Here is a 24,521-nt window from a genome sequence, read left to right as displayed (position 1 = left end):
TGAAATTAGTCAAACATCAGGCCGGGGAAGTCCTGCAGGAGGCGGTTATCCAAATCGGCGACCAGACACAATTGCCCCGCTCCATCACAGGTCACGCGGCAAAGAGACCTGCAGTGCTGGCTCTTGGACGGGCAAACTGCCGGTGCCGCTCGTGAGCCATCCTCTTCAGACCTTCGAGAACCGGTGCGCCTTTGCGCGCTCGGAAAGACGGCCCTCGAGCCCCAGTTGGATCAAAGGCCTGGTCCAACAGGGGACTTGGCGCAGTCAGTGTCACAAAATGCCTGTCGGTAGTCGTCTGCGTGCTCCTCAACCTTATTTCCGAAGCATGTGTTGCTGGTGAATCGCTTTCGGCCGATTGCTGTGCTGTTGGGAGGAGCAAAAGAACCTTGCTTTCAGGAACGGTTTCCCCACGGCGTTACTGCGGACACATGCTCGAAAAATGGCCGATCGCCTCAATACTCGGGCCGCACTCGGCGGCTTTTTCGTTGGAACGATGCGGACACTTCGCCTATCAACACCCTCTTGGCTTACACTCCGCATGATGTTACACCGCGGATTGTTGACTTTCAATGAGTTCTGGCTTCCAGAAGATCTGCCACCGCAAAAAGAAGCAATGAGTCCGGGATCCTGCAAGCTGTTTGAGGGAGGAAGCTCGATAACTAAACCGACCAGGATCGGCTTTACCACTGCGTTAGCTTGAGCCGATGGGGTCAATTCGATTGAACCCCTTAAGCCGCCGCTGACCTTGGTTAGACTTCGTCGTTCACAAAATCCAAAGCGTCAGGCACTTTGTGCACAGCGAGACAGTGAATTCAAGAAATCTCGCCAACCTGCTACTGCTGAAGAGAGAAATGCGGTTTGATTTCATCATGAGTTGAGCGATAGTCCAGTAACTAACACGTCAGTTAATGACTCAAGATCGCCGAGACAAGTCTTGAGACAAGACCGAGCAATCATGTTTTGCCAGCTCTGACTCGTAGGCGGAGACATCTTGATGTCCACCAACATCCGGTCCCGAGTCGGGGCTCCGGCTCCGAGAGATGCCTGTTTCCGCCCGGGAACAGAGCAAACACTTTGCTGAGGGCGTGGGTCCTCCGAGATAGGTCTCCACCGACTGCGCGGCCAAACGCGAGCCATTGACCTGCGAGTCAGGGGAGCAGAGCGGCTTTCACAACGCTCGACAGATTTTCCTCGTCAATCCCCCGTCAACCCCATCCACCGGTTACCGAGACGTCGGCGAAGGAATCACAACGGCCGCCCGCGATTGGAGTCTATTTTGAGCGCGATTCCACACTGAGTACAACTCCGGCTGCCATTCCCGGTGACAAGCCGGTGCGGAGCCGTGCTGCACAATTTTCCATTGGTCCCAACCGAATCCCGTCGACGGGGGTATATCCTTGGGACGATGGTCGCTTTCACGGGGATCCTCCTTAAAGCGAGAGTTCGCTGTCGCAGTACAAAGTATGTTTGCCGAGGCCGTCGCCCTGCATGCACCTTGCCGAGATTGCAGATGCTGGCACGAGGGGGCATGCGACCTGCCATCCGATCTCGTTCGAGAACCCGAAAGCTCTGGAAGGAGGCAGCTGTTCGTCCCGATGTCCCGCAACTATTGAACGTTCTTTATCCATTTGGTACTTTCCTTTGGGGGCGACAACACACTGCTGCAAAGACAACAATGGGAACCCGAGCTCAAGGATCAGTCGATTGTCTGCCTTGGGCTTTCCCGCATGACGATCCGACGCTTGTCTTAATTGTCCGGTATATGGAAGTCATTATTTTCATCTCGGGTGATGGCACTTACTATCAAACAAATAAGGTTGGCACGGGATCGAAGAGCAGATCCGGCCTGCATCTTAAGTGCTTTGTTTTTATAGCATGACCCTCAGACGGGCCAGCTCTGCCGAATTCCCCAGATCCGGGATGATGTCGACTTCTTTTATTAGAAGCCGGGTGGGATGGGAGTGTGCCCAGTCGTCGCGACAAGGCTGGTTCTCCAATGGACAAATCTTCCGTTGGAGGCCAATTCATCAAACAGGCGACCTGCTTTCCCGAGGCTGGGCAAGAGGCGATACTGCAGGAACATCGGCTCATCCAATCTACGTATGCCCCTTAATGGCGAGAGAGAATTTGAGTCGGTATTGGGGATGCAGCACTTTCAACCACCGACCAATCGGACGTATGGTTTTCCCCGCCTCGCCCTCGGTACTGCAAAGGCTGCGCGAGTTAACGAGCAAGATGGAGTCTGCGGGGCCGACGATACACGGGGAACGGAACGGAGGTTGGAAGTGCCGCCAAGGACCCCCAGCGAGAGTGGAAAGAATCGAAGCAGGAGAAAAGGCCGGAACAGCGGCCAAGACGCTGCGGGGCTCGGCAAAGTTGGGGATGGCAAAGTTGAGGCCATTGAGCTGGGGCATTGCCTTCACATTCACGGAGCGCAATGCCGAGTTCAACACAGATGCGGCGCAACCAGCCATTGCCAGCCCAATGATATCCCTGCCGAGGCGAGAGCTGGGATCTTTCAGGTCAGAGCTGACCAGGCCAACCTATGGGCGGGCCCGTTCCATGTGAACAGGCTAATTGCCGCTTCGATATTGCCGGACAAGCACAAGGGGGCTTCGAGAAGCGCAGGACCCAGAATGCGACCGACCAAAATTCTGGTACCGAAACGCAGCAAAAGATGCCAATGTTCCGTGCCTCGGCGGACACTCTCCTTTTGATACCTCGCTGGGAAGAAGTCTGCGGCGCGAACACGCAAGGTGCTCGGGAAGCTGGAAGCAAGCCTTCAGCATTCGCTGTTCTCGAAGCCGGAGGAAACCCCATGCCATCCATGCCTCCTAGGGTCGGGGGCCTTTCACCCCGGCTTCCATGGGGTCACCCCACGAGCCAATGTCTCGGCCAAAGTCCCGCGGCGCGATGATTGGACAGATGACGAAGTCGTCGTCCACGTTCAAAATGACACGGACCATATCACAAATTACCGTGTGGTGCCCGCCCCTAAAAATAGGACACGCTTTTGGACATATTAAGCTAGCTGCCGTTTGGTCCTCGCGGTGGCGCCAAGGTGGCTTGAGATCATCGTCCCGACAGCCCCGAAAGTCTGCCGCGACAGTGGTAAAGCCAAGGGGAAGCACGGGGCAAGTCTCCTCCAGAAGCGTCCCTGGAGCGATTGATGCGCGGGTGTCGTCTGCCGCCTTGATTACTCGCAAACAGAAAGATGGTAGCGAAGGTGATTGTCGACGGGGGAGCTTCAGGCAAGAGAGACGGAACGAGTTGACTTGTTTGATGACACTCGAGAACCCCACTCCTGTCCCAGACAACGGCAACTTGCATCGCTTTCGGGTTCCGTGCTTTTCTTCTCATTCGCCCGCCAGACACACGCTGGCACCCGCCCCATCGATCAACATGCCAAAACCACGGCACTTGCGGCGGCGATCTCCCATCACGCTCCCGCTTGACAACCTTTTCCCGCTTGGTGATGCTTTGTGGAACTCGGGGCTGACACACCGCTTCATTGACTGGCCGCCTTCGGAAACGGAAGCCAGGTTACGAATTGTCCGTCCAGAAGGACAACCCGAATCCGACGGAGAGGAGCAAGCCAACACCGGCCAACCTGCCCCCATGCGGTTCGATTGTCTCAGCCACCGAAGAGGTACCTTTTGTGTCCTCGCCTCATCGGGACTAGACCCACTCCGGGGTCCGGGGGCTTCGGCAGTCGAGAGAAGAAGTTGGACGCCCAGTGGGTTTCTCGATCGCTGACGGTCCGGTATCGATTCGTAGGAGTTATTTTGTTTGACCGAAGCTCCCCCCTCACAATTGGCAGCGAGTGTTATGAAATACCGATGCAGGGTAGCGACCCAGCGACACGGCTTCAGGAGACAAGCGTCGATCTTATCGAAGTTCCCTGCGCATTATCACGGCGCGACATGACGGAACGTTCGATGTTAATTGCCCAGGAACTATCGAAAACAAAACCATCCCAACAGGAGCAAGATACGACGCTACTGCGTACATGCCATACGACGCCAGCGGCGGAGGGTTACAACAATACAACAAAACCACCCATCTCGGCAATGCGAAGGATCCCCGGCACGTGGAGTTTCGCTACCTTCCCCCCACTCGGGCCTGGCGTCGTCCCAAAACCCCGTCCTTGACGTTACAAGCTGCCGTATTTCCGGATCTGACGAGCAGGCGTCGTGATCTGTACCCCCACTCGAGAGACCCCTTTTTCGGATCTCGTCCCTCATTGACCCGACCAGTAGATACCATGTCGCTGTCGACCAAGCAACTCCTGGCCGCGATATGGTACGTGCTTCGGTAGCCGGGGATGGGGATGTCGGAGACAGCGAGGCAATCCACCCGGCTCTTTTCTTAAGGTGGAGTCGTCGATTGATAGTGGCTCGCTTGATAAACCCTTGGGCTGGGGAACGGAACCCAGATCTGCGCTTGACAACCCCTGCACCATCCTCCAACCCCGGCATCTGTTTCTCGGCTGTTCACGTTGAGAATCCCCATGACTTTTGCCGCATCATCGCATCATCTTAGCTGGAGCCGGATTTTGTTCATCAACCTTGCTATTGTGCGGAGGGGCGTGATGATCAGTTGTTGCCCCTGAATTTCTCGAAGCAAGCAAGCACGGGGATGCTTGTTACCTGCGGTGCTACCCCTCGCGGCAGTTCAACTTTCCCCATCTCCACCATGTTGGAGCCCTTTGGAGGAACTGGTGTAAAAATCAAGGTCACAACAATGAGCAGGGGGAAGGTAAAAAAAACCGACACTGCGGCTCCAACGTCTCGAAACTCCGCAGTGGCCAAGACCGCGACTATCCCCATCACCCGCGCCATTGAGAGGGCCACGTGAGGTTCCATCTCTGATGAAGGAAGGAAAAGAAAAACCTCACACGTGAAAATCGTTCGTCTCATAGTTACGTTACAAGACAGAAAGACGCGTATCGCACAGTGCGATCTGGGGCTCGCATATCGACCTCCCTTCACGGGCCTAGCCCCGAGATTCAATTCTTGCGCGGCCCGCGGCGGAGCGTCGTTCCTCGCCGTTCGAGGGCTGGTGGTTGCATCGTCATCATCGCCGTTGTCCGCCGCCGTCACCACCAACAGGTCACTCCCCAACTCCACACTTCAACCAGCAACGGAACGGGGAGGCTGCCTTCCCGGCTTCTCGCTTCTGTGGCCAGATCTCGGTTCCCCGTCGAGGATTCCACAACCAAGAGGTTGCCCTGCATCCCCGAGGCGCCAACAAAATTAGGTTTTTCTACACTACACGACACCACGCTGCAGGAGCCTGATCAGCACCCCGGCAGATGTAACCTTGTTTCAGGTGGGATGAACAGCACCACCAGCAGCAGCAGCAGCGCTCTCGGGCTTGGCTATGTTTACGCAGTCTGGACGGACGGAGGGTTGCAAGTGCACCCTTCCTGCGGTAACGCAGGAGGCTCAAGGCAAAACAGGACCGGGTTCCGCGCAAGACACAAACAGACAGCGGGGAAAGACGACGTATACAGTAGCTACCGTGGTGGTGGTGGTGGTGGCAAAAGGGGGTTGGAACCAACAGGCCCAACGAAAGCATGCGACCTGCACCATGTTCCGCGAATGGAAAAGGGTGGGATCCATCCATACGACTCTACACAACTGAATCAGGTCCAGATTCACATGTCGATGCACGCCATTCGTGTTTTTTTCCCTTCTTTTTTTTTTCTTGCTTTGCGGGCCGTTCATCTGAGAGACAGAGCCGGAACCGTTCGTCCCATCTCTTCGAAAGAGAGTCAACGGTTGTCTTGCACAGCGGGCCGGTTGATCCCGTCTTGTTCGTTGCAGTCCCAAAACCTGGTACACACTCTCTGGCCGCATCGCTGCGTCGGTGATGGCACCGGCTGCAAGGCAGGAGGTGTCTGTTGTAACCTCAGTCTGACTGCCCCTTCCCTCATATGCAGTGCCCTGTTTGAAAAGCCGAGTGTTCATCCCCCCCTTGACCGAAACCCCAGCCAAAAGGCTGACCCCCGACTGGCACTTACACATCCCAAGTCGACGTGGTGCGACGGACGATCGGGGTTGTCTGTAAATCGTCACTCGTCCGCGGGAAAGCCACAGCCGGCTCGCTCGCCAGGCAGATAAAAGACCAGAGGGTGCGGGGGGAGGAAGCGCAGCTCGCAGTTCGTTTTGTCCCTCAGACCGAGTTCTCAAGAAGTCTCCGATGTCCAAGTGCCAACGGGCTTGGGATTGCCGGTGTGGCGGCCAATGATGGCTACGACGCCGTCAGAGAAATGCTACCGTTTGGGATAAACTCCCGAGACACGGGCATGCACGTTGTGAGTCGATGCGGGAGTTCCCCGAGATGTTGACGTCGATCCAGACACTTCCTTGTCTTGTACCGTGACTTTCCGCCAACCGACGGGGGAATGTGGCCAGTGGCCGAGTCACTCGTTGCTGCCATCAGGCTTTTCTTTCACGTGTCCGAGAATGAGCAGTTGCTAGGGTGTCCGGGCCTAAGCAATTTTCCGGCTTCTCGAGGAGACTAGTGTTTGCATTTTACTCAAGCGGGTTAGCTCCTGAGATTCCCATCACGCAAGATGTCCCGCCGGTGTGTCTTTCGAGAGCTCGGTCTTGCCTCGTTACAGCTAGCGTTGTTCCGGTAGCCTGGGCATCACCCTGTAATTCGATCAGTTGTGGACCTACGACTCAGTTGGAGTTGCTCCTTTTGGCTAAAAAAAGCTGGACTCGAAAGGGGATCAAGAAATCAAGAAAGAAGAAAGAGGTAGAAGAAAACCAAGAAGAAGAGGTAAATAAAACCGAGCAAAATAAATTAAACAAAAGAAACCGAGTCAAATAAAAAGTAGACTTTGGGCTTTCGAATGGCTTTCTTTTCGTTCCCCTAGTCCAGCCTCCAAGCTAGTAGAGAAGATCGTTCGATTTTCAATTTTTTTACGGAGGCTTTTCGGACAATGAAATGACGCCATGCAACTAGCCATTTCCGGAGGAGTGTCGACCGGAAACCATTTTGCGCGCTGTGGATATGAGGAGACAAGTAGATGTTCCTTTCATCTCACAAATGTGTTCGTAAAACGAAGGCTCGCTGACGATAGTTACGCTCATCCACCCCAACGGTCGACCTAGCGCTCGGCGGGCCGACGACCACGGGTGCACGAGGTCCCGGAAGATCTGCGTCACGGGCCCGCGTGCTGGCGCGGCTGAACCCGTGTCTGGCGCGGTTGGTTCTGCCATGTATGCACGGTAATTTACACGAAATGTATTGGACGGTCCAGTTATGCCTGGCTGACGAGCCGGTTCCAAAGAAGAGACCTGCAGGTCCTCGATGAGAGGGGGATATTAAGCCACCTCTGGTCGAATCTCGGATGATTTGTTGTCCTGTGGCCGGTCTCGAGCCAGCAGTGATATCCAGATATGCACCATTTGGTGTGTTGGTATGCAGAGGTCTGGCGGGTTGGGGATTTCCCCACTGTACCGCCTCGGTCTGCCTGCGAGGTATCGGTCTCATCATAGACCGGCCGGCAACGGCAGTGGCAGTGGCAGTGGCAGTGAAAAGATCAGCTGGATCGGGGTCAGATGGGGAGTTCAGTTCACAACAAGCCGAGCACGGGGGGCCAACCAGGGCTCGTTTCTGGACGACCACAATGTTCCCACATGTCTTGAGCTCGGCTGTTGCTCTGCCCGTTGATGGAAGGAGCTCAGCTCCTGCACCTCGTGTCTTGGCGACTGCACACAGATGGGCCGCGGGACCCCGTCATATTTTACTCGGGAGGTGGAATGGCGAGTTGATGAATGGGGGGAAGGGCGAAATCAGCCGGGCGATATGCTGGATGGCGGCAGCAGTGGCCGGTATTGCATAGAAGCGAGCATGTGGCGTTCTTCGGAGGCGAGATGTGACTGGCGACGACGCACCGCGAGGCCTGCCTATCTGGTACGAATAAACGAGGAGCTGTTCGTTTGGATTCGGTAGGGGGCGTTCTCTGCGCCAGCAGCGCAAACCAGCGATCCTTCATGCATCATGACGCGACGGGGTGATGTGAGAGCCCGTGGGCGAATGGTGGAGAAACTGTTTTGTGTCAGAAGAAGAGAGGAACTTTCGTCAGGGCCGCTCCTTCTCGTCTCTCGTCAAACGATAGGGTCTGAGCGTCCTTGGAGGTCCCCACTCCTCCAATAACCCCACCCACAGACGCTTGGGCCATAGCCCCTCGGCATTCGATTCCTTTTCGATGTCGGTGTTTTTCCTGGCAGTCGCGCTGGCTGGCTGGGATGGGAAGGTGCGCGAATCAGTGGGTGGCTAGTGTCCGCTGTTCCACATGAGCGATCCAGGGAGTTGGGATCGAGCCAGCGATGTCCGACCCTGTCATCCCATCTGCCCATATTAGCCTTTTCTCATGTGTCTCCAGCCGTTGCAGGGTTGAGGCCGACGAGTACGACAGGCACGCACTGTGTTTCTGGTTGGCCCGGAGTTCGAGATCACCTCGGACGAGAGCTAGCATACGCACCTCGTTTGTAGATAATAAGCATTATTCGGCTTGGAAATAGAGATAGATAGAAGCCGTACCGGGCCTTATTAGGTAGGGTATGTTGGTAACCACTCTTCGCAGTTGGAGCAAACAGCACGGCCACAAGCACGGCCGCCGGTAAAATTAATCATGGGCCCGCACATGGCCGAGTCTTCCTTCAACCCCGCAAACTGCCCTGAGGGGATAGATGGCCGCTAGGCAGAGGTGGGTAACTGCATCGTAGAATAGCGAGAGAGGAAGGAGCCGATTGGGAAGACCAATCGTCATGATAGCAAAAAAAAAAAAAAAAATGAATGAGGCAGGCACATGGGGGGAGCCCATGTTCGAGTTGCCAAGTTTACCGTGCCGTCGAGCCCCGCCGAGTCCGCCTGAGACTCTCCCCAGCTCCGAACTTTCGAGATGGGCCGAAAATACAACTTTGCGCGGTGCTGGCTCCGGGACGTTGGCGGACATCGGCGTCTCCCAATGGCGGCTTTTCTTGACGAGAGATTACCGTATGATACAAATACACTGTTACAACGCGGCGACCGGGACTAACTATGCCTTGTTGGGTCAAGTCTCTCGCCTCCAAGAGTTCAGGCGAGAAGACAGCGTTGCACTCGAACGGTCGCCCTGCGCCCGCCTCCCACCACCAGGTCAACAGCGCGCGAGTTCCAGAACAAAACGCGGCACGGCTGGCCGACGAGAATTGAGGCTGCTCGGCACACACCATCTGGTGTCAAGCACCGCCTGCACGGGTTTATGCAAAGGACAATTCGAGTCTCTTCGACTTGGCTCTGTCACTGACTCCCGGGCCCTCAACCGTAACGCTCCCTGTACAGTACATACGCAAGATAGCAGCGACAGAGCATCGCAAAGCGGCCCGACTTTCCCCAGCGCGGTCGGCCATCCTGCTCACAAAACCCTGAGCACAGGACACTCTTCCCGATCTGGGCGGCGTCATTCGCCGTTCTTGGCGCCTATGTTCCTGGGGTTCTTCACTTGGGGCCCCTGTCCCTGCTCCTGACTGGCAGTCCCGGTTCATCACACACGCTCCCTTTCCAGCCTCTTATCTTCCCGAACCCTCTTTGCCTCGTGGTAGCCATCCATCGGTCAACCACTCGGAGCGTCTTGCAAGGGGTCCAAATTTCAAGACCACACCCTGCTCGCTCCCTCCAGCATACTCCCTGATGGTCACCCACCCCGTGTGCCGTGTCGCCGCAAGTCGCCGGGATGGTCAACCAGGCCAACTGCGTGTTTGGGTGGAATGGGCATGCGGCATGAAGTCAGAGAATAGTGGGCGACAATGTCATTTTGACGACTTTCACTCGCGGTAACGGTAACCACGGGAGGATTCTCCTTGCCCAGGTTGCAGGATCTCTAGGACCCGCTTGCCTAGCCCGCTTTCACTTCCCGTTTCGCTCACCACTGCATGCAGCGTCTGAAGTCCGCAACGCCATGCCGCACTGCCGAAAGCCAGGGTTCGGAGCCACGCTTGTCTCCCTTGCTGGAAAAGAGTCGCCAAGCTCGCCCACGGGGGTGTGGGTAGGAGGAACCTGCGGCAGCCGTGTGTGTCCCTGGGGACTGATGAGCAGCATCCATCGGGCCGGGTTGGCCTGCATCGTACACTAATCGGGACGCTAGCTTGCCAATACCGTGTGCACGAGCAGCCCAGTCCTCGAACCCCCGTCGAGGGGGCTCTTTCCCCGGGCGGGCCTCTGTCTCCAGCTGTTGACTTTCGACCGGGTCAGCAGCCTGTGTTGGTGGTATCCGGAGTCTGGCCGACAGAAGACCCGGCTGTTCTGTAATGTACTTGCAGCGTTGAACCGGCATACTAAGAGTCCCGATGCCCAATCCCGTCTCCCTCGCAGCACATCCATCCCCAGCATTGTCGCCTCTCAGCCTCCAGAGACCCCCCCCCTCTCCCCTCCCCTCTTCTCTCCGGCTCGTACAACCCAGGCAAACTGCCCCCCGGCGCACAGCAACCCGGTCAGTATCTGTACGTTGCTGGCTGCACCCTGTCAACCCGGACCCCCTGCTTCCCCGAGGCACACTGAGACCACCAACAGATCGCTTGCGCATCTCGCAGCTGTTGCTCAATTATCCGGGGATCGGTACCCTTCTCCTTCTTAGCCTTGGCAGTAGGCTTGTCTACACGGGGTTGCCCTGAGTCGACTGCGCCGCCTGAGTACTGCGCACGTTTACCCGGGCGAATATCTACTGCCACTCACCCTCGAGGCCCTCGCCTTACTGTTGCCAACCACTACACCGTTTCAAGAGACTGTGCGTGCCTGTGTGCCGCCAACCTGAACCAAGAATTGCTTTTCCTTTCCTCACCCGGAGAGCACCACCACACGGACACACAACCTACAAACAAGCCCCAGGTCACACCAACCAACACCGCTCTCAATGGGGTTTACCACAGTTCTCGAACCTCGATTCCGTTCGGCCATCCCAGACACACCACCCGAGGTGCTTACACCGGACTCGGCCTCGTTCCCCTTACGCCAGTCAGAGGAGAAGTCCTGGAACTTGCGTGCTCCTCCATCCCCGCCTATGTCAAACTATGACCCGACCGGCAAGGGAAGCGACATGTCGTCGTCTGGAAAGGGTTCGGAGGATACGCCGACCCGTAGGGACTCTTCCCCCGACCAGAGTGTCCCACGACAACAGCTTCCTTCCTTGAGCAGCCTCTTTGGACCACCCTCGCAAATCGCCCCGCTCCACTCGCCCTTCTCAGAACGTTCGGGACACTATTCTGCCTCGTCACCACTTGATCATCCCCTCAGGCCGACCGTGGGCTCGTCCTCGTATTTCCCCTCGTCAGCACCATCCGCATCGCAACCTAGGAGCTTGTTGGAGTCAAGGTTGCCCGAGCGTCCTCAAATACCGTCGCTATCGCGAGTGTTTCCGGGACCACTCTCGCCCGCACCACGACAAGAGCAACGACAAGACGTCTACAGTTCCGGGAGTCAGTGGCCGGCACAGCACGAAACGAACCGGGAGTACTCTTTCGGCAGCCGCGAGCACCACCAGTTTTACCAACCAGCTGTGGATCGGTACCCCTCTCACATGCCGGGTGGCCGGGACGAGGGGCGAAGGACGGGTTTCCGGGAACCCCAAACGCCAATTCTCAACCCGCCCGCGACCCCGACAAGCAGCGTTGGCTCGGAAGCGCCCCCGGCGAAGGACGGGCTAGGACCCAAGATCTGGACGGGGACGCACTTTTTGCCACGGTTTGTTCGGGCAGCTGAAGTCCCCGGCGAGGGAATGTGCTATTTCTACGATGACGGGAGCCACTGCAAGACGGTCATCGACGGAGAGGCAGTCAACGCGCATTGGGGTGTGACGAAGGCCGGGAAGCCGAGGAAGAGATTGGCGATCGCGTGCGTCACCTGTCGCGAGAAGAAGATCAAGTGCGACCCCGACTATCCGCGATGTGTGCAATGCGAGAAGTTTGGCCGGGTTTGCAAGTTTAAGAATGCGTAAGTGCTGGTTGGGAACAACCCCTGGCCAAAGATCCAATGCTAAAACCCCATGCTATAGTCCCCGAGGCGGTCATAACACATCCCCCTCCACCCCTCCGGCTGAGGTCGAAGATTTGCGCCGGCTAGGCGGAATGATCTCGCGGCCACCGACGGATCATCACCACCACCATCACCATGCCAGGCCGAGTAGCCACTCGAGCGGATCAGTCTCACCACGGACTACGCTCCGGCCGGCGAGCCCCGACATGTCGAGTTCGGGACCACGCAAGCTCGCTCGCGTGGGTTACGAGCACTATAGCCCGACGACTGGACGGCAATCACCACTTGCGCCAACGCCTGACTCAGCGCGGTCCGCTACTACTTTCTCATGGCGGCAGCCGGAGACGTTGCCGCGGCTTCATGACGATGTTTTGCGGCGGGCTTGGCAAACGGAACCGTATGTGACCGAGAGCTACTATTAGGGCTGGACTCCGCTGACACGTTTTCCAGACGACCTGATGCCCGTGTATGACACACCCATTATTGACGACATGGGTTCGGACGTCGGCATAGATGACTGATTGATGGCCTCAATACCGAATCAATTTGTTTGTCGAAGCAGCTACCCGGTCTTCCCTTCCGACCGGACCGGCCAACCACAGATGGCGAAGTTGGAGGGGCACCAGCAACAGTGTTTGATCTGGACTTCCTACCTTGCGAGCCACACCCAAGGGTGCTGGACGGGGCACCCAGTCAAGCGACAACCCTTCGGCATCTACAGGAAGAAAACAAGACGCATCAAACGCCCACCTTACCGGCCAGCCTGATAGCTCGACCCGGGAGGGAGGTATACGAGATACGAGAAGGGGCGACAGAGAGGAGGAGCCACAGTTGCCAGTGGAGCGAGTCTACGAGCGGGGACACCCAATAGAAACGGTGTGCGTCGGCTTACAGCTACGACGACATCGTTAGTGATGCGACGGCCCAAACCGCATGCGCACGACGAAACGGCCGACCATTTGCGAACCGGATCTAGGTCAATATACCCGGAGGAATAATTTGGAGGCACGAGTCATTTTCACGCTATATGACATGGACGAGGGACAGGATGGGCGGCTATTTTTGTTTTCCTTTTTCCTTTCCTTTTATTTTTTTTGTCATCTATATCTGCTGTATTGTTATGGGGTTTCGGCGGTTTAGCATCATTGCATTGTCAGTCTGGCGCTGGTTGGCTTCTGGCTTCTTTTTTTTTTTTTTTTTACTCTTGGGCCTCAAAAGAGGGAGAGGGCGGGAGATGAGGGGGGATTTCACATTTCGCAGATTCTTGTCTATACTTTTATCTTATATCCGTGTTTTGGATGCCTGTATTTATCTCTCTATACCCTGTTTACTTCTCTTTCGCTGTTTCGGCAGCTCGACTACAAATGTACCCCACCATTCATACTCGGCTGGACCTCCTGGCGTGACACCACTGCATCCTGACCGTCCATTCGCAACTCCGACCAGACGAAATGACAAACCAAAAAAAAAGCTGTTGAGGCCGGTGAAGCCAACCGATTACCGTTTTGGGGGACATTCTTCGTTTCATCACTCACCCACTCACTCACCCCAGCCCTACCGCGCAACAATACACCCTCATCCCTCCCACCATGACTACCCGATGACAGTGCCGAGATGGTACCCAATCTCGGGGGACCTGAGGAGGCAGGGAGCCCATTACGCGTTGGATGCAAAGGTCGTTTTCGGATTTATTGGCATGCAGTGCTGCGATTGAGTGACGTGGAAAAAGGGAGGGGGAGCGTATCGGCAGGTCTGCGGCGCGGAACGCAGCATTTGCTTCTTTGGACTTTTTCCAGACGCATCTGATCTTTGTCCTGCCTCGTGCCCTGGTTCTGGTTCGTCCGAGTCTTGTCAGGGTTCCGTCCCTCGCCGGCGCGTGGTTGCGGCGTGGTTTTTTTGGTTTTTGCGGCGTGGGTTTTCGGCTTGGCGTTCAAGGTTACGGTGTTGAGGTTTCTAGCGGCCTTCTGGAAGGATGTCGTTTCCTGGTTCCGATGGATGGGCGTGCAACGGCAAAGTGCGTGTGGGGTGGGTTTAACTAGCGTTCGGTAATACTTTTGGTACGGGATTCCGAACGCACCCACACCGAAACTGCGTCCCGTCCGTTTACTCAACGGCCGCCGTTAGCGCTAGCTCACTCAAGTCGAGTTGTTGTCGATCGAGCTTTGTCACTTTTGGAGACAAACTAACAATAGCAGCGCGATCGAGTGAGAGCCAAAAAAAAAAAAAAAAGAAACAAAAATAACTAATCTTCTTATCACCAAAAAACGACGAATCCTAGTGGTGGGAATTGTGCACAATTCGCAAAGTCAGCCGCCACTCTTCAAGCTACCTCTCTCAGTCACACGCATTGCATCAACCCGAGGGCGAGACGCATTTCGGATTATCTCAGAAACTGATATTCGATTTTCTGAGGCTCAAAGGGCCGTGTGCTCGCGCGAAGGAGCGCAGGCATAGACCCAAGCGCGTCGAGCGCCGTCGCGACTGGCTGGGAAACCGTTGTGGTGGTCGGTCCTTCGGCAGCTTACACGGCGCCACTCGGGTCACATTCTGAGTTGGGAGGATACCAGGATGGACGGTTATCTGCGGGACTCTTAGTCTAGTTCACGACACCGCCCGCAGGAGGGATCGGTGTGAGACGATTTTCGAGATAGCCGCCGCAGTCGACCAAGATGGCCCAGCGTGCGCCAAAGTTCCCCACCCGGCCGGTGGCCCAGTTGCTTGGGTCGAATGGTACGTTTCTTTGCTTGTTCCAAGCGTTGTTTGGTGCCTTCTGTTTCCTATTTCTTGCATGAGACTCCGCGATCTTGTGCTCGCGGGAGGGGGGTTGGGGGTGCTGCGCTCACTGGCTGATGAGGTCCCTCGGCGTCTCTAGCCAGCATTAGCTTCCCCCATCCAAGCCCCCCAAGCTGACATGCCGGGCCGGCCGCCCAAAGCCCAACGGCTATCTCAAGCCCCAGACCGGCCGCCCCCAACAACCCAGCCCTACGCCCTACCGCCACCCCAGACGCGCAGACCACCAGCAGCAAGCTAACACCCCCCTCCCAGGCCCCGTCCACGCCCTCGCCTACTCCGCCTCCCCAGGGACCTACATCCTCACAGGCTCCTCCGACCGCTCCATCCGACTGTACAACCCCTCCAACACCACCCCTCCCCCAGCAGCCACCAACCACCACCCAGCAACAGCATCACCACCACCCCCAAACCCCCAACCCCAACCCTTCCCTCAACCCCAACCCCCCTGCACCCCCCCTCCCCCATCAGCAAACAAATCCAGGCCTACACCTCGAACGCCTACGCCGTGCTCTCGCTGGCCATCTCCCCCTCCAACGCGCACTTCTGCTCCCGGCGGCGGCGACCGCGCCGTGCTGCTGTGGGACGTGGCCACGGCCCAGACGGTGCGGCGCTTCGGGTCGGCGTCGACGGCGCACTCGCATGCCGGGCGCGTGAATGCCGTTTGTTTTGCGGGTGGTGGGGCGACATCTGCGTCGGGGTCGGGGTCGGGGTCGGGGTCGGGGTCGGGGGGTGGTGGTGGGTTGGGGTTGGGTGGGGGGGATAGTTTGGTTATTTCGGGGGGTTTGGATTGTACCGTGCGGGTGTGGGATGTGCGGGCGGGCGGGGCGCGGCCGGTGCAGGTGCTGAGCGAGGCCAAGGATAGCGTGACGGCGCTGGCGGTGGATGGGGAGGTGATCCTTGCGGGGGGCGTGGACGGGCGGGTGAGGGGCTATGATGTGCGCTTGGGGAAGTGTGTGACGGGATGTGTTCCCCGGGAGCGTTACGAGTCTGTGTCTGGCGAGGGATGGGCGGACGTTGCTCGTCGGGACGCTGGATAGCAAGATCCGGTTGATGGATCGGCGGGATGGGGCGTGTTTGAGGACGTACGCTGCTGAGGGGTGGCGGAATGAGGAGTTGAGGGTGCAGAGTGTTCTGGGTGGAGGGGAGAGGTTCGTGGTGGCGGGGGATGAGATGACGGGTACGAAGGAGGGGACGGGCGATGAGGGGAGGATATGGGCGTGGGATATGTTGACGGGCAAGCTGGTGACTACGGTACCCGTCCCCTGGGGAAGCGGGAGTGAGAACCGCAAGAAGGCGATCGGGAGAGACGGGAAGGAAAAGGAGCGGAAGAACGTGGTGAGCTGCATTGCGTGGAAGGAAGACGGTTTCGGGAACCAGTTCTGCGTGGGCGGCACATCCGGGGTGGTAACGGTGTTCGGTCAATGAAGGCGCCTCGTTCGTTTCAGGGATTCGGCCCTGAATGTCGTAAAAATATAGAATAGATATCCTGACTCGAGATCCCCCGAGCTGCCGAATCCAACCATCTAGAACCCACCGGCCACTCCCAGGAGCGTTATTCTAGCGCACCAAAAATAAGCATACCGCCTGCGCCGAACACCTCAGCCCCCCATGTGTGTAGTCCAAAACCCTGCCGCGTCACCAAACGATATACATATGAAGCTAACGCCTCGTGTTGACCATAACTTGATTTAGCCCATGCCGACAAACTGGAACCAGTTGGGCCGGCAGTCCTCCCTATGAAGCCAGGCCTCGCCGTCGGTGAAGCGGCCAGTCACGCAGCCCTTGCACTTAGGCGAGTTGGGACAGTTGAAGAAGGGGATGTGCTGGTAGCCGATGTCGCGGAACCTGAGCCCGTTAGTTAGTACCGCTGCCAATATCTTAGATTTAGGGAAACGTACCAGTGAATACGGTTCTTGTCCTCCAACAGGCCGAGAGCGATACTATGAACAGGGGCGTCGCCCCAGCGTTCATAAAAGAAGCCGCCGGCCCGGTCGAGGTGGTTAAAGTAGTCCTCGTACGGCTTGCTTCGCCAGAAGTTCATGTCGGCAATCTCAAAGTTGCTCCAGAAGTGGCAGGTCGAGTAACCGTTCGCCTTCCTGTTGTGTTCCGGTCGGCGCTTTGAGTCCGTCAGCCAGTTCATGGCGTTGTTCTCGTGAACATGTTCCGGGTGCTCGGCGATGAACTTTTCCGTCTCAGGCCACAACGTGGGGATCGATTCCGGCGAGTCGTACAGGTTGATGGTGAAGCCATACGTCTTGTTGTTGTCCTGCATGTAACGGAAGACGTCGTAGTCGACGTCGCAGAAAAAGTGTACGTTGGGCTCAACGCGCCAGTAGTACTGCGTGTTGGCCAGGGCCGGGTGCTTGTAGAAGAGGCCGCTGTTCCAGCGGCACATCTGGTGGTACGACACCTTATCGGCATATTGCACCTCTTGTTCCTTGAGAATCTTGGTCGACTCGAGGAACAAGTCGTTATTGATCCACGACGGCACATCCCAGTGCTCCTTAGGTATGAGTTCTGCATTGGTCAGCTCCATCGCTCAACCAGCACGCATGCCCCGCAATAACGTACCGTATCGGCACTCTGCCTTCGTTTCCGCTTGTGTCTTCTTCTTGAACTCCTCTGAGAAACGGTACGTCGTTGAAAAATGTCCACGGGTAGTTGAATTTGTTGTTCCATGTCCTCTCGAGATCGCGCATCGCCTGTATCATCCCGTCCAGCTCCTCATTCCTCACAAGCGCCAGGAGGGTGGCATCGATTCGTGCGGTGCCGGCCGGGCCTGGGGCGTACTCCCCGGATGCATATGTCAAGACGCCCTCGGGCTCCCCGGTAGCTGTCGATGTTAGCGGACCATGTTTCGGTTAACCATGTTTTATCGTGGTGTGGGCTTACGGTCTAGGTTGGGGTCTCGCTCTTTTGGCAAAAAGCTGTTGGCGCCGGGGCCCGCGGGCGCTGCTATCGGCCTGAAAAGCTGCCATACGAAGAAGCACCACAACACCACGGCGGTTAACCCCAGCGCCCTCACGGGGCGAGCAATCGCCATGATGAGTGGTTTGGTCGATCGTGGTTTAGCTTGGTATCCTTGTCCAATCACGTCTCTGTTCGCGCGGATGGCCGGCGTCCAACATCCGCTATTCGAGTCTCGTCATTTACAGATGCGGCGTCTGCGTTTGAGATGTGTCGCCGTGATTGTCGGCTTTAGAGGTGCGCGTCGTTCTTCCTGCCAGCGGCGGCGCGTTGGTCTAGGTTAATTAAACTGGGGCAAGAGTATTGGAGGCACCACCTTACCAATATGCAAGACAAAATTTCGATGGAATAGGGGCCCGTCAGAAGCCTTGATGTCATCTGATATGCCAAGGGTTGCGATTGGAAGTTAAGCTGGCCCGTGCGTACCATTTTAGCAGGTCGCTTTTGACATCTCAAACCAGCGCTCTAAGGTATTTCTTGGCAAGAACATTGATGGTTCTCTCCACCAATACAGTACCATGCAAAGGGTACTGAAGGGGATTATTTAGGTATTATTTGCTACTTTCTTTCTTTGACGAAACCTAAGGATCCGTACTTTTGTCCTTTTTGGGACACGTAGTTCCTCCTGTTATGTCTTGACGCGTCCACGAAGCGCGTGTTACACCCGCATACAGTGTTTGGGCTAATTGCAGGTCACCACTGTGGAGCGTCATCCACTATACCAACCCGAAAGCTCTCAACTACCCTGGCCCTTACCTAGGTAGGTACCTACCCACCTACCTTATTTGAGGAGGTAGGGTGATCACGGGCCTAACGACCTGTCAGAATGCTGCGACTGGTAGCCTTGACAACATGGCACACCTTGCGCAGCTGGCGGCGTTGACAGACGAACTTGTTGCGGCCATCCTTGCCATCTCTGAGGTGTGAATCCAGTTCCATCACTCCCTCTCTCATTTTTGGGCCCCGCTAAACGATCTAGACTCAACATGAAAAGCGAATTTCTTACCGCGATTCTGTCTTGCGCAGTCTACGCAGTCATACTTTCACTCGCACGAACCAATTCGAGGTTGAGGACCGCCTAAACGGGCTCGAGGAGCGGTTCTCCGTCGTCGGCCGAGATGGTTTGTCAGAGGCTTTGCGCACACGACGGAGCGCATATGAAGCCCATCAAAATCAGTTCACGCCCGAAGTTCTGCATTTCCTCTTAGAACTCGCTGATCAACCAGCGCAAAAGTCCAAGCTCAGCGACTTGGACGCCCTCATCGAGCCCGAGGAGGACGCCCCACCACCAATAACCTGGCGTGACTTTGCTAGGGAAGATGGCTGGAAAGAGGAAAGGGACATTTGGAGATCCATCGACTATTCTCCCGGCTCTAGCGACGAAGAGGAAGTGGATCGACAGTCCGAGGCATCTGTCGAGTCTCTCACCACTTCCTCCTCCATAGACGACCAGCACCGCCGCACAGCACAAGACTTGGCCACCAAGTCTCAAGGAATCGAGCCGTTGAAGCAAGCCCAAGAGGACCAGGCTTGGAGAGATGCCTCTGCGCTGGATGGCGATGGAAGATCTAGGAAGATTCCCATCTCAACGATCCAGTTGCTCCGCGAGGCCCTCTTCATGCTGGCTGGCCTTGAGACCAGCTTATTCGATTTCGAATGCAACCCAATCACGAGATACCAGCTTCGGGGGGTCTCATGGGATTCTTACAAGGCGCTCGTTACATCCTTTTCTGAATGTGGTCGGAAACTCGCACCCTTGCGGGTCTATGTGGAAAATAGGGAGCAGTCACCCCTCTTGCAGGTCTTCCGGGCCTGCCTACAAAAAGCACTGCATCATCTTGACTTAGAGCTGTCCTTGATCCAGACCAGCCTTGTCGCCATCAAAGAAGACGTTGTCGTTAGCCTGATTGGGGTGCTCGGTGAGCTGGGCCCGAAACTAGCGCCACTTTATGGACTGGCAGATATTGTACGCCAGGTCCAACAAGAGCGGAACCCCCATGCCTTTCGATACCTCGAACTTTTATACGACGCGGCGGGGATAGCCCAGTTGCAAGGCAGCACTGCCACCTACCGATTACTCGGGACCATTTTCTTCGACTGTTTTCAGGTCTACCTGAAACCCATCCGGCTGTGGATGGAGGAGGGAAAGCTTCTGCCTGGCGACCGGACCTTCTTCATATCGGAGTCGCCAGCAAAGCTGCCACTGTCCCAAATATGGAAAGGCCAGTTCAACTTGCTGCGCTCTCCCGAGGGCAAACTTCACGCTCCCCGGTTCCTTGACCCCTCAATCCACCAGATCTTTGAAGCAGGCAAGAGTATTGTCGTGTTGAAGCACATGAAGCAACATGAGTCAACCAAGAAATACCGAGCCACGGCTGAACCGAGTATGGATTTTGCAACAGTTTGTCCTGATGGGTTTGAATTCGCGCCCTTCAGCGAGCTATTCGGCGCTGCGTTTCAGGCATGGATCCAGAGCAAACACCACTCTGCAGCCGCAACACTCCGTGAACTTCTCTTCAGCTCGTACGGCCTATTCGAAAGTTTAGACGCCCTACAACACATATACTTGATGTCAGACGGGTCAATGTCAAACTCTTTTGCCTCGTCCGTCTTCCGACGTCTCGACGCGCTGAACAACAGCTGGCAGGACCGTTTTACTCTAACCGAGGTCGCCCAGGAGGCCTTCTCGACTTGTCTAGACAGCTACCGACTCTCCGCCAACATCGACCCACGTGGCCTCGGGCGCAGCGCACTCGTCGCTCGAAGCTCCGTCCGCCACAGCCTCCCTTTCATCCGTCTGAACTACCGTCTCAGCTGGCCGGTACAGATCGTCGTCCCAGAAGAGGACATTCAGGGCTACCAAACCCTCTTCACCTTCCAACTCCAAACCCAACGAGCGCTCTCCCTCCTCCAATACCCCATCCTCCCCTCTCAGCGCGGCGGCGCCGACATGGCGCGCTACTACCTCCTACGAAGCAAACTCCTCTGGTTCAGCAACACCATCAAAACTTACCTAACCACCCTCGTCCTGGCACCCAACACCGCCCGGCTGCGCGCCGACCTCGGCGACGCCACCGCGGACGTCGACGACATGGTGGCTGCGCACGCCGCCTTCATCGCGCGTCTCATCAGCGAGTCGTGCCAGGGCCCCAAATTGCAGCCTATCCGCGACGCCGTGCTCGACGTCTTCGACCTGGCCATCCGGCTGGAGGACGCGCACCGCGCAGACTCAACGCGCCGTGAGGAGGAGGCTATGGAGGTCTCGAGGCTGTCGGTCATGAGCTCGCCTTATAAGGCGTCCCCTGCCAAGGTGGGGAGGCCGGCGAAGCGGAGGAGGGTGGATGAGGATGATGATGAGGATGAGGACGGGGAGGGGGGGAAGGCTGGTGGGGAGATGGCGCGGAGGGGGGGGTGGGGTGATGACGCGGGGAAACCGTATGCGACGGTGTTGAGGGAGTTACGTGGGGATTTTGAGCGGCACTTGAGGTTTGTTGCCGGGGGCCTGAGGGGGGTGGCTAGGGCGAGTAGGGATGAGGCGGCTGCGAAGTGGGACCTGCTAGCTGAGATGCTCGAGGTTGGGATAAAGGAGTAGAATGTTAGTAATAGCCATGTTCACACACTCACTAGGACCGGGGATAAAATCTTATGAGTGCAAAGGTTCATCTTTTCGAGACTCAGGGGTCCACGTCGAAACTTAACCCTAACCCTGTTATAGGCACCCTAATGGCCCGGCGGCTTGGCGAACCCGAATCTTGTGGCGATAAGTAACTGGTCGCTCGGCCATCACTTCCTTTACACAACACACCGAACCATCACCGATCGCAACTCGAGCCCATCGACTGCGTCTATAAAACCTCACCCTAATTTTAATACCTGTATATTGGGACCGTATCAGGACCAACCAGCCGATCCTTAACTCAAACCACCCACCGCCACCATGTCCGAACGCAAAGTTCTAACGTGCGTTCCTCCCTCCTCCCCGCCATGCGACTTCCCCCCCCCTCCCCTACCCTCCCAAACAACCCAAACCAAAACCAAAACCAAACTCCCCTCACTAACACCTGTCCCTCCCCCCCAGCAAATACTACCCCCCCGACTTCGACCCGTCCCTCGTCGGGCGCGCGCGCAAACCCAAAGGCAGCGCCGCACAACAAGGCCCCAAAGTGCAAACCGTGCGCCTCATGGCGCCCTTCTCGCTGCGCTGCGTCGCCTGCGGCGAGTACATGTACCGGGGGCGCAAGTTCAACGCGCGCAAAGAAACCCCGCCCGGCGAGCGCTACCTCGGCATCCAGCTGTACCGCTTCTACATCCGCTGCACGCGCTGCTCGGGCGAGATCGTGTTCCGGACGGATCCCAAAAAATCAGGATTATGTGGTGGAGAAGGGGGCGAAGAGGAATACGGACCCGTGGAAGAGGGGGTTGAGTGAGGGGGAGGGTGCTGGGGAGGAGACGGATGAGCAGAGGCTGGATCGGTTGGAGAGGGAGATGGCTGAGGCGGAGGGGGAGGAGGAGAGGAATGCGATGGCCGAGTTGGAGGCTAAGACGGAGGATGCGAAGAGGGAGATGGCGGTGGCGGATGCGTTGGATGAGATTAGGAGTCGGAATGCGAGGTTGGAGAAGGCGAATCGGGAGGGCGGGGGGGATGTGTTGGATGCGGTGGTGGCTGGGGTGGTGAGGCCGGAGGAGGAGGAGAGGAGGAGGCAGGAGGAGGAGGATGCCGAGGCGGCGAGGAGGGCGTTTGCGTTTGTGAGGAGGCAGGATATGCTGGAGGAGGTGATGGAGGAGGATGGGGAGGGGGAGGATGTGGTGAACGGGGGTGGTGTGGTGAATGGGAACGGGGTTGGGTCGGGGTCTGGCTCGAGTTCGGCGACCGTGTCAACGTCCGATTCAAGACCACACTCGGCCGCGGCGACCCCTGAGATGCCGCCGCCGCCGCCTCCGAGCTTCAAGCGGCAGGTCAAGAAGAAGAAGGACCACGCTGCGTTACTGGGCATCAAGAAGAAAAAGCCGCTAGTCTGAGTAGATCCGGATCGACAGAGCAGCGTTACGAGGAGCGTTTTGGAGAATACTCGCATGTGGGCCGCCGAGTTACGGTTACTTTTTGCGGGGGAGGGGAATTGTTGCTTGGCCAGGTTAAGCAATGGGAAAATCACGGTTAGTAGATATAAATCCACCCAGACATATATCAACATCACGGCACTAGCAAGATCGTCGGAGTCGCGCCGCGTATATTCAGGTGCGACCAAACAAACGGATGTTTGTTGCCTATCATCCCTCATCCTTGAACGCCATGCTCAAAAGCCAAACCCAGACCAAATACCGCCCGCAAGAATGCCAATCGGTTAACCCGACCAAAAAATACGCCGGCTCGTGATGTGTGCACATGATGCATCGTGTTTCTCGTCACCCCGTCCATCCTTCGTGTGCTTTTGGACGTCTCTGCATCTGTTGAAACGTACTGATCCTCGCAGTTTCTTGTGGTTCGTTTTTTTTTTATTTGTTCTTGCGCCGAGTCAAACTGGGCTCGGCGCATATCATTGCCGAATACGGTTGCTGTCAAGTCGACTAGCTGTATTGACTGGTATTCCGACTCCTCCCCGAGGGGCCGTCGGGGAGGCCCGTCGGCGCAGACTGGCTGCCGTGCTGGCTACCCCTTGGGGTCGATGTTTGTGAGATGGACTCCATCTGCCGCTTGGTGTGCTGGTGCATGGTGCGGGCGTAGCTGCCCAGGTCGGCAGGGGGTGGTGGCATCGGCATGGAAACCGCATACGCGTTTTGGGTGGTCGGCATGATGGAAGGGGTTTTGTGTGTGTCGTGAGTTCTAAGGAGAGGAGGTTTAAAAACTGTATGGAAAGGGGTAAGAAAGATATCTCCAATAAACCGGTTTGGTAGTTTGGGGTGCGACGAACCAACCAAGGGGCTGTCGACAAGGGTGATAGAAGCGCGTGACCGGATTTTGGTTGGAGGCGTTGTAGAAACGGTAACTAACAGATGACAGAAGGGGGCGGGAGGCAGTCTTTATAACGGAGAAGGCGGCCAACATCAGAGTCATTCTATCTGTGCTCCTAAGGCGAGTGTGGTGGGCCGGCGTTCGCGGGTAATCACCCCACAGAGGGGCGGGAGCCAAAAGCCGTAGGGTGGCCCCCGTCGTGTTTCGTGGGAGCAAGAAGGCTCGAATGGTCGAAAGGGAAGGGTCCTGCCCTGCTGCAGTCACTTTGAAGATCTGCGCCCTTTCGACACCAATCTCACAGAGGCACGACATGCAGACCCCGTCGACAAAGCCCACGGGGCGTGCGCTAGCGTTACAACGTTCCCGGCTGCAATCTTTCCCATTACATAGCAGATCGGCCATGGGTATGCCGTCTGAGCAGGGGCTGTCCATGTCCGAGGGGTTGGCAGCGACGGTATGGCCTGAGATGGCGTAGGTATCCACCAGGTACTTTCGTCTCGTCATCCAAAACGGCCGGAAGACTCTCACCCGGGCTGACAGTCTTGCCTGGTGGCACAGCGTGGAGGTTGGTGACGGAGGAGGGCAACGTCAGTGGGTCCGGCCCGGAAAGACGAGAGAGGCAAGACCCTGCTGATCCTGTCCAGAGGGCGAGTGAGATCAGGGCTCAGGTCCCTCCAGCTCTCTCCACCCGTTTGCCCCCGTTTCTCTTTAGCCATTACGCCAGAACAAGGAAAGGAAACGGAGGCGAGGAGTGACGATATGCTCAGGAGCCACCGACAACGAA

General features: G+C 56.9%; 9 protein-coding genes across 9 annotated transcripts; 5 read left to right on the top strand and 4 right to left on the bottom strand.

Annotated features, from left to right (window-relative positions):
* Window positions 1-312: 312 nt before the first annotated feature.
* On the bottom strand, window positions 313-990 carry CHGG_02496 (uncharacterized protein; the record flags this gene model as incomplete). The annotated part of the gene is made up of 2 exons (XM_001229011.1): window positions 313-592; window positions 899-990. 2 exons carry the CDS (start codon window positions 988-990, stop codon window positions 313-315), a joined length of 372 nt encoding a protein of 123 aa, XP_001229012.1.
* Window positions 991-3,402: 2,412 nt separating this feature from the next.
* Window positions 3,403-4,857, top strand: CHGG_02495 (uncharacterized protein; the record flags this gene model as incomplete). Its single annotated transcript, XM_001229010.1, has 3 exons — window positions 3,403-3,649; window positions 3,984-4,302; window positions 4,674-4,857. The coding sequence occupies 3 exons, from the start codon at window positions 3,403-3,405 to the stop codon at window positions 4,855-4,857; spliced, it is 750 nt and encodes a 249-aa protein (XP_001229011.1).
* Window positions 4,858-9,922: 5,065 nt separating this feature from the next.
* On the bottom strand, window positions 9,923-10,582 carry CHGG_02494 (uncharacterized protein; the record flags this gene model as incomplete). The annotated part of the gene is made up of 1 exon (XM_001229009.1): window positions 9,923-10,582. One exon carries the CDS (start codon window positions 10,580-10,582, stop codon window positions 9,923-9,925), a length of 660 nt encoding a protein of 219 aa, XP_001229010.1.
* A 327-nt stretch (window positions 10,583-10,909) lies between these two features.
* On the top strand, window positions 10,910-13,025 carry CHGG_02493 (uncharacterized protein; the record flags this gene model as incomplete). The annotated part of the gene is made up of 4 exons (XM_001229008.1): window positions 10,910-11,985; window positions 12,047-12,424; window positions 12,478-12,493; window positions 12,798-13,025. The coding sequence occupies 4 exons, from the start codon at window positions 10,910-10,912 to the stop codon at window positions 13,023-13,025; spliced, it is 1,698 nt and encodes a 565-aa protein (XP_001229009.1).
* Window positions 13,026-14,696: 1,671 nt separating this feature from the next.
* On the top strand, window positions 14,697-16,245 carry CHGG_02492 (uncharacterized protein; the record flags this gene model as incomplete). Its single annotated transcript, XM_001229007.1, has 3 exons — window positions 14,697-14,757; window positions 15,073-15,769; window positions 15,822-16,245. 3 exons carry the CDS (start codon window positions 14,697-14,699, stop codon window positions 16,243-16,245), a joined length of 1,182 nt encoding a protein of 393 aa, XP_001229008.1.
* Window positions 16,246-16,508: 263 nt separating this feature from the next.
* Window positions 16,509-17,863, bottom strand: CHGG_02491 (uncharacterized protein; the record flags this gene model as incomplete). The annotated part of the gene is made up of 5 exons (XM_001229006.1): window positions 16,509-16,665; window positions 16,719-17,337; window positions 17,392-17,522; window positions 17,611-17,653; window positions 17,713-17,863. The coding sequence occupies 5 exons, from the start codon at window positions 17,861-17,863 to the stop codon at window positions 16,509-16,511; spliced, it is 1,101 nt and encodes a 366-aa protein (XP_001229007.1).
* A 776-nt stretch (window positions 17,864-18,639) lies between these two features.
* Window positions 18,640-21,379, top strand: CHGG_02490 (uncharacterized protein; the record flags this gene model as incomplete). The annotated part of the gene is made up of 2 exons (XM_001229005.1): window positions 18,640-18,708; window positions 18,782-21,379. 2 exons carry the CDS (start codon window positions 18,640-18,642, stop codon window positions 21,377-21,379), a joined length of 2,667 nt encoding a protein of 888 aa, XP_001229006.1.
* Window positions 21,380-21,724: 345 nt separating this feature from the next.
* On the top strand, window positions 21,725-22,806 carry CHGG_02489 (uncharacterized protein; the record flags this gene model as incomplete). The annotated part of the gene is made up of 3 exons (XM_001229004.1): window positions 21,725-21,747; window positions 21,866-22,124; window positions 22,201-22,806. 3 exons carry the CDS (start codon window positions 21,725-21,727, stop codon window positions 22,804-22,806), a joined length of 888 nt encoding a protein of 295 aa, XP_001229005.1.
* Window positions 22,807-23,352: 546 nt separating this feature from the next.
* CHGG_02488 (uncharacterized protein) lies at window positions 23,353-23,577 on the bottom strand (the record flags this gene model as incomplete). The annotated part of the gene is made up of 1 exon (XM_001229003.1): window positions 23,353-23,577. One exon carries the CDS (start codon window positions 23,575-23,577, stop codon window positions 23,353-23,355), a length of 225 nt encoding a protein of 74 aa, XP_001229004.1.
* Window positions 23,578-24,521: the final 944 nt, after the last annotated feature.

This window comes from Chaetomium globosum, genomic scaffold (assembly GCF_000143365.1).
Source record: "Chaetomium globosum CBS 148.51 scaffold_2 genomic scaffold, whole genome shotgun sequence".
In the NCBI taxonomy this organism is placed as follows: domain Eukaryota; kingdom Fungi; phylum Ascomycota; class Sordariomycetes; order Sordariales; family Chaetomiaceae; genus Chaetomium; species Chaetomium globosum.
The sequence above is the reverse complement of the archived record's forward strand: the minus strand, read 5'-3'. Positions and strand labels throughout refer to the sequence as shown.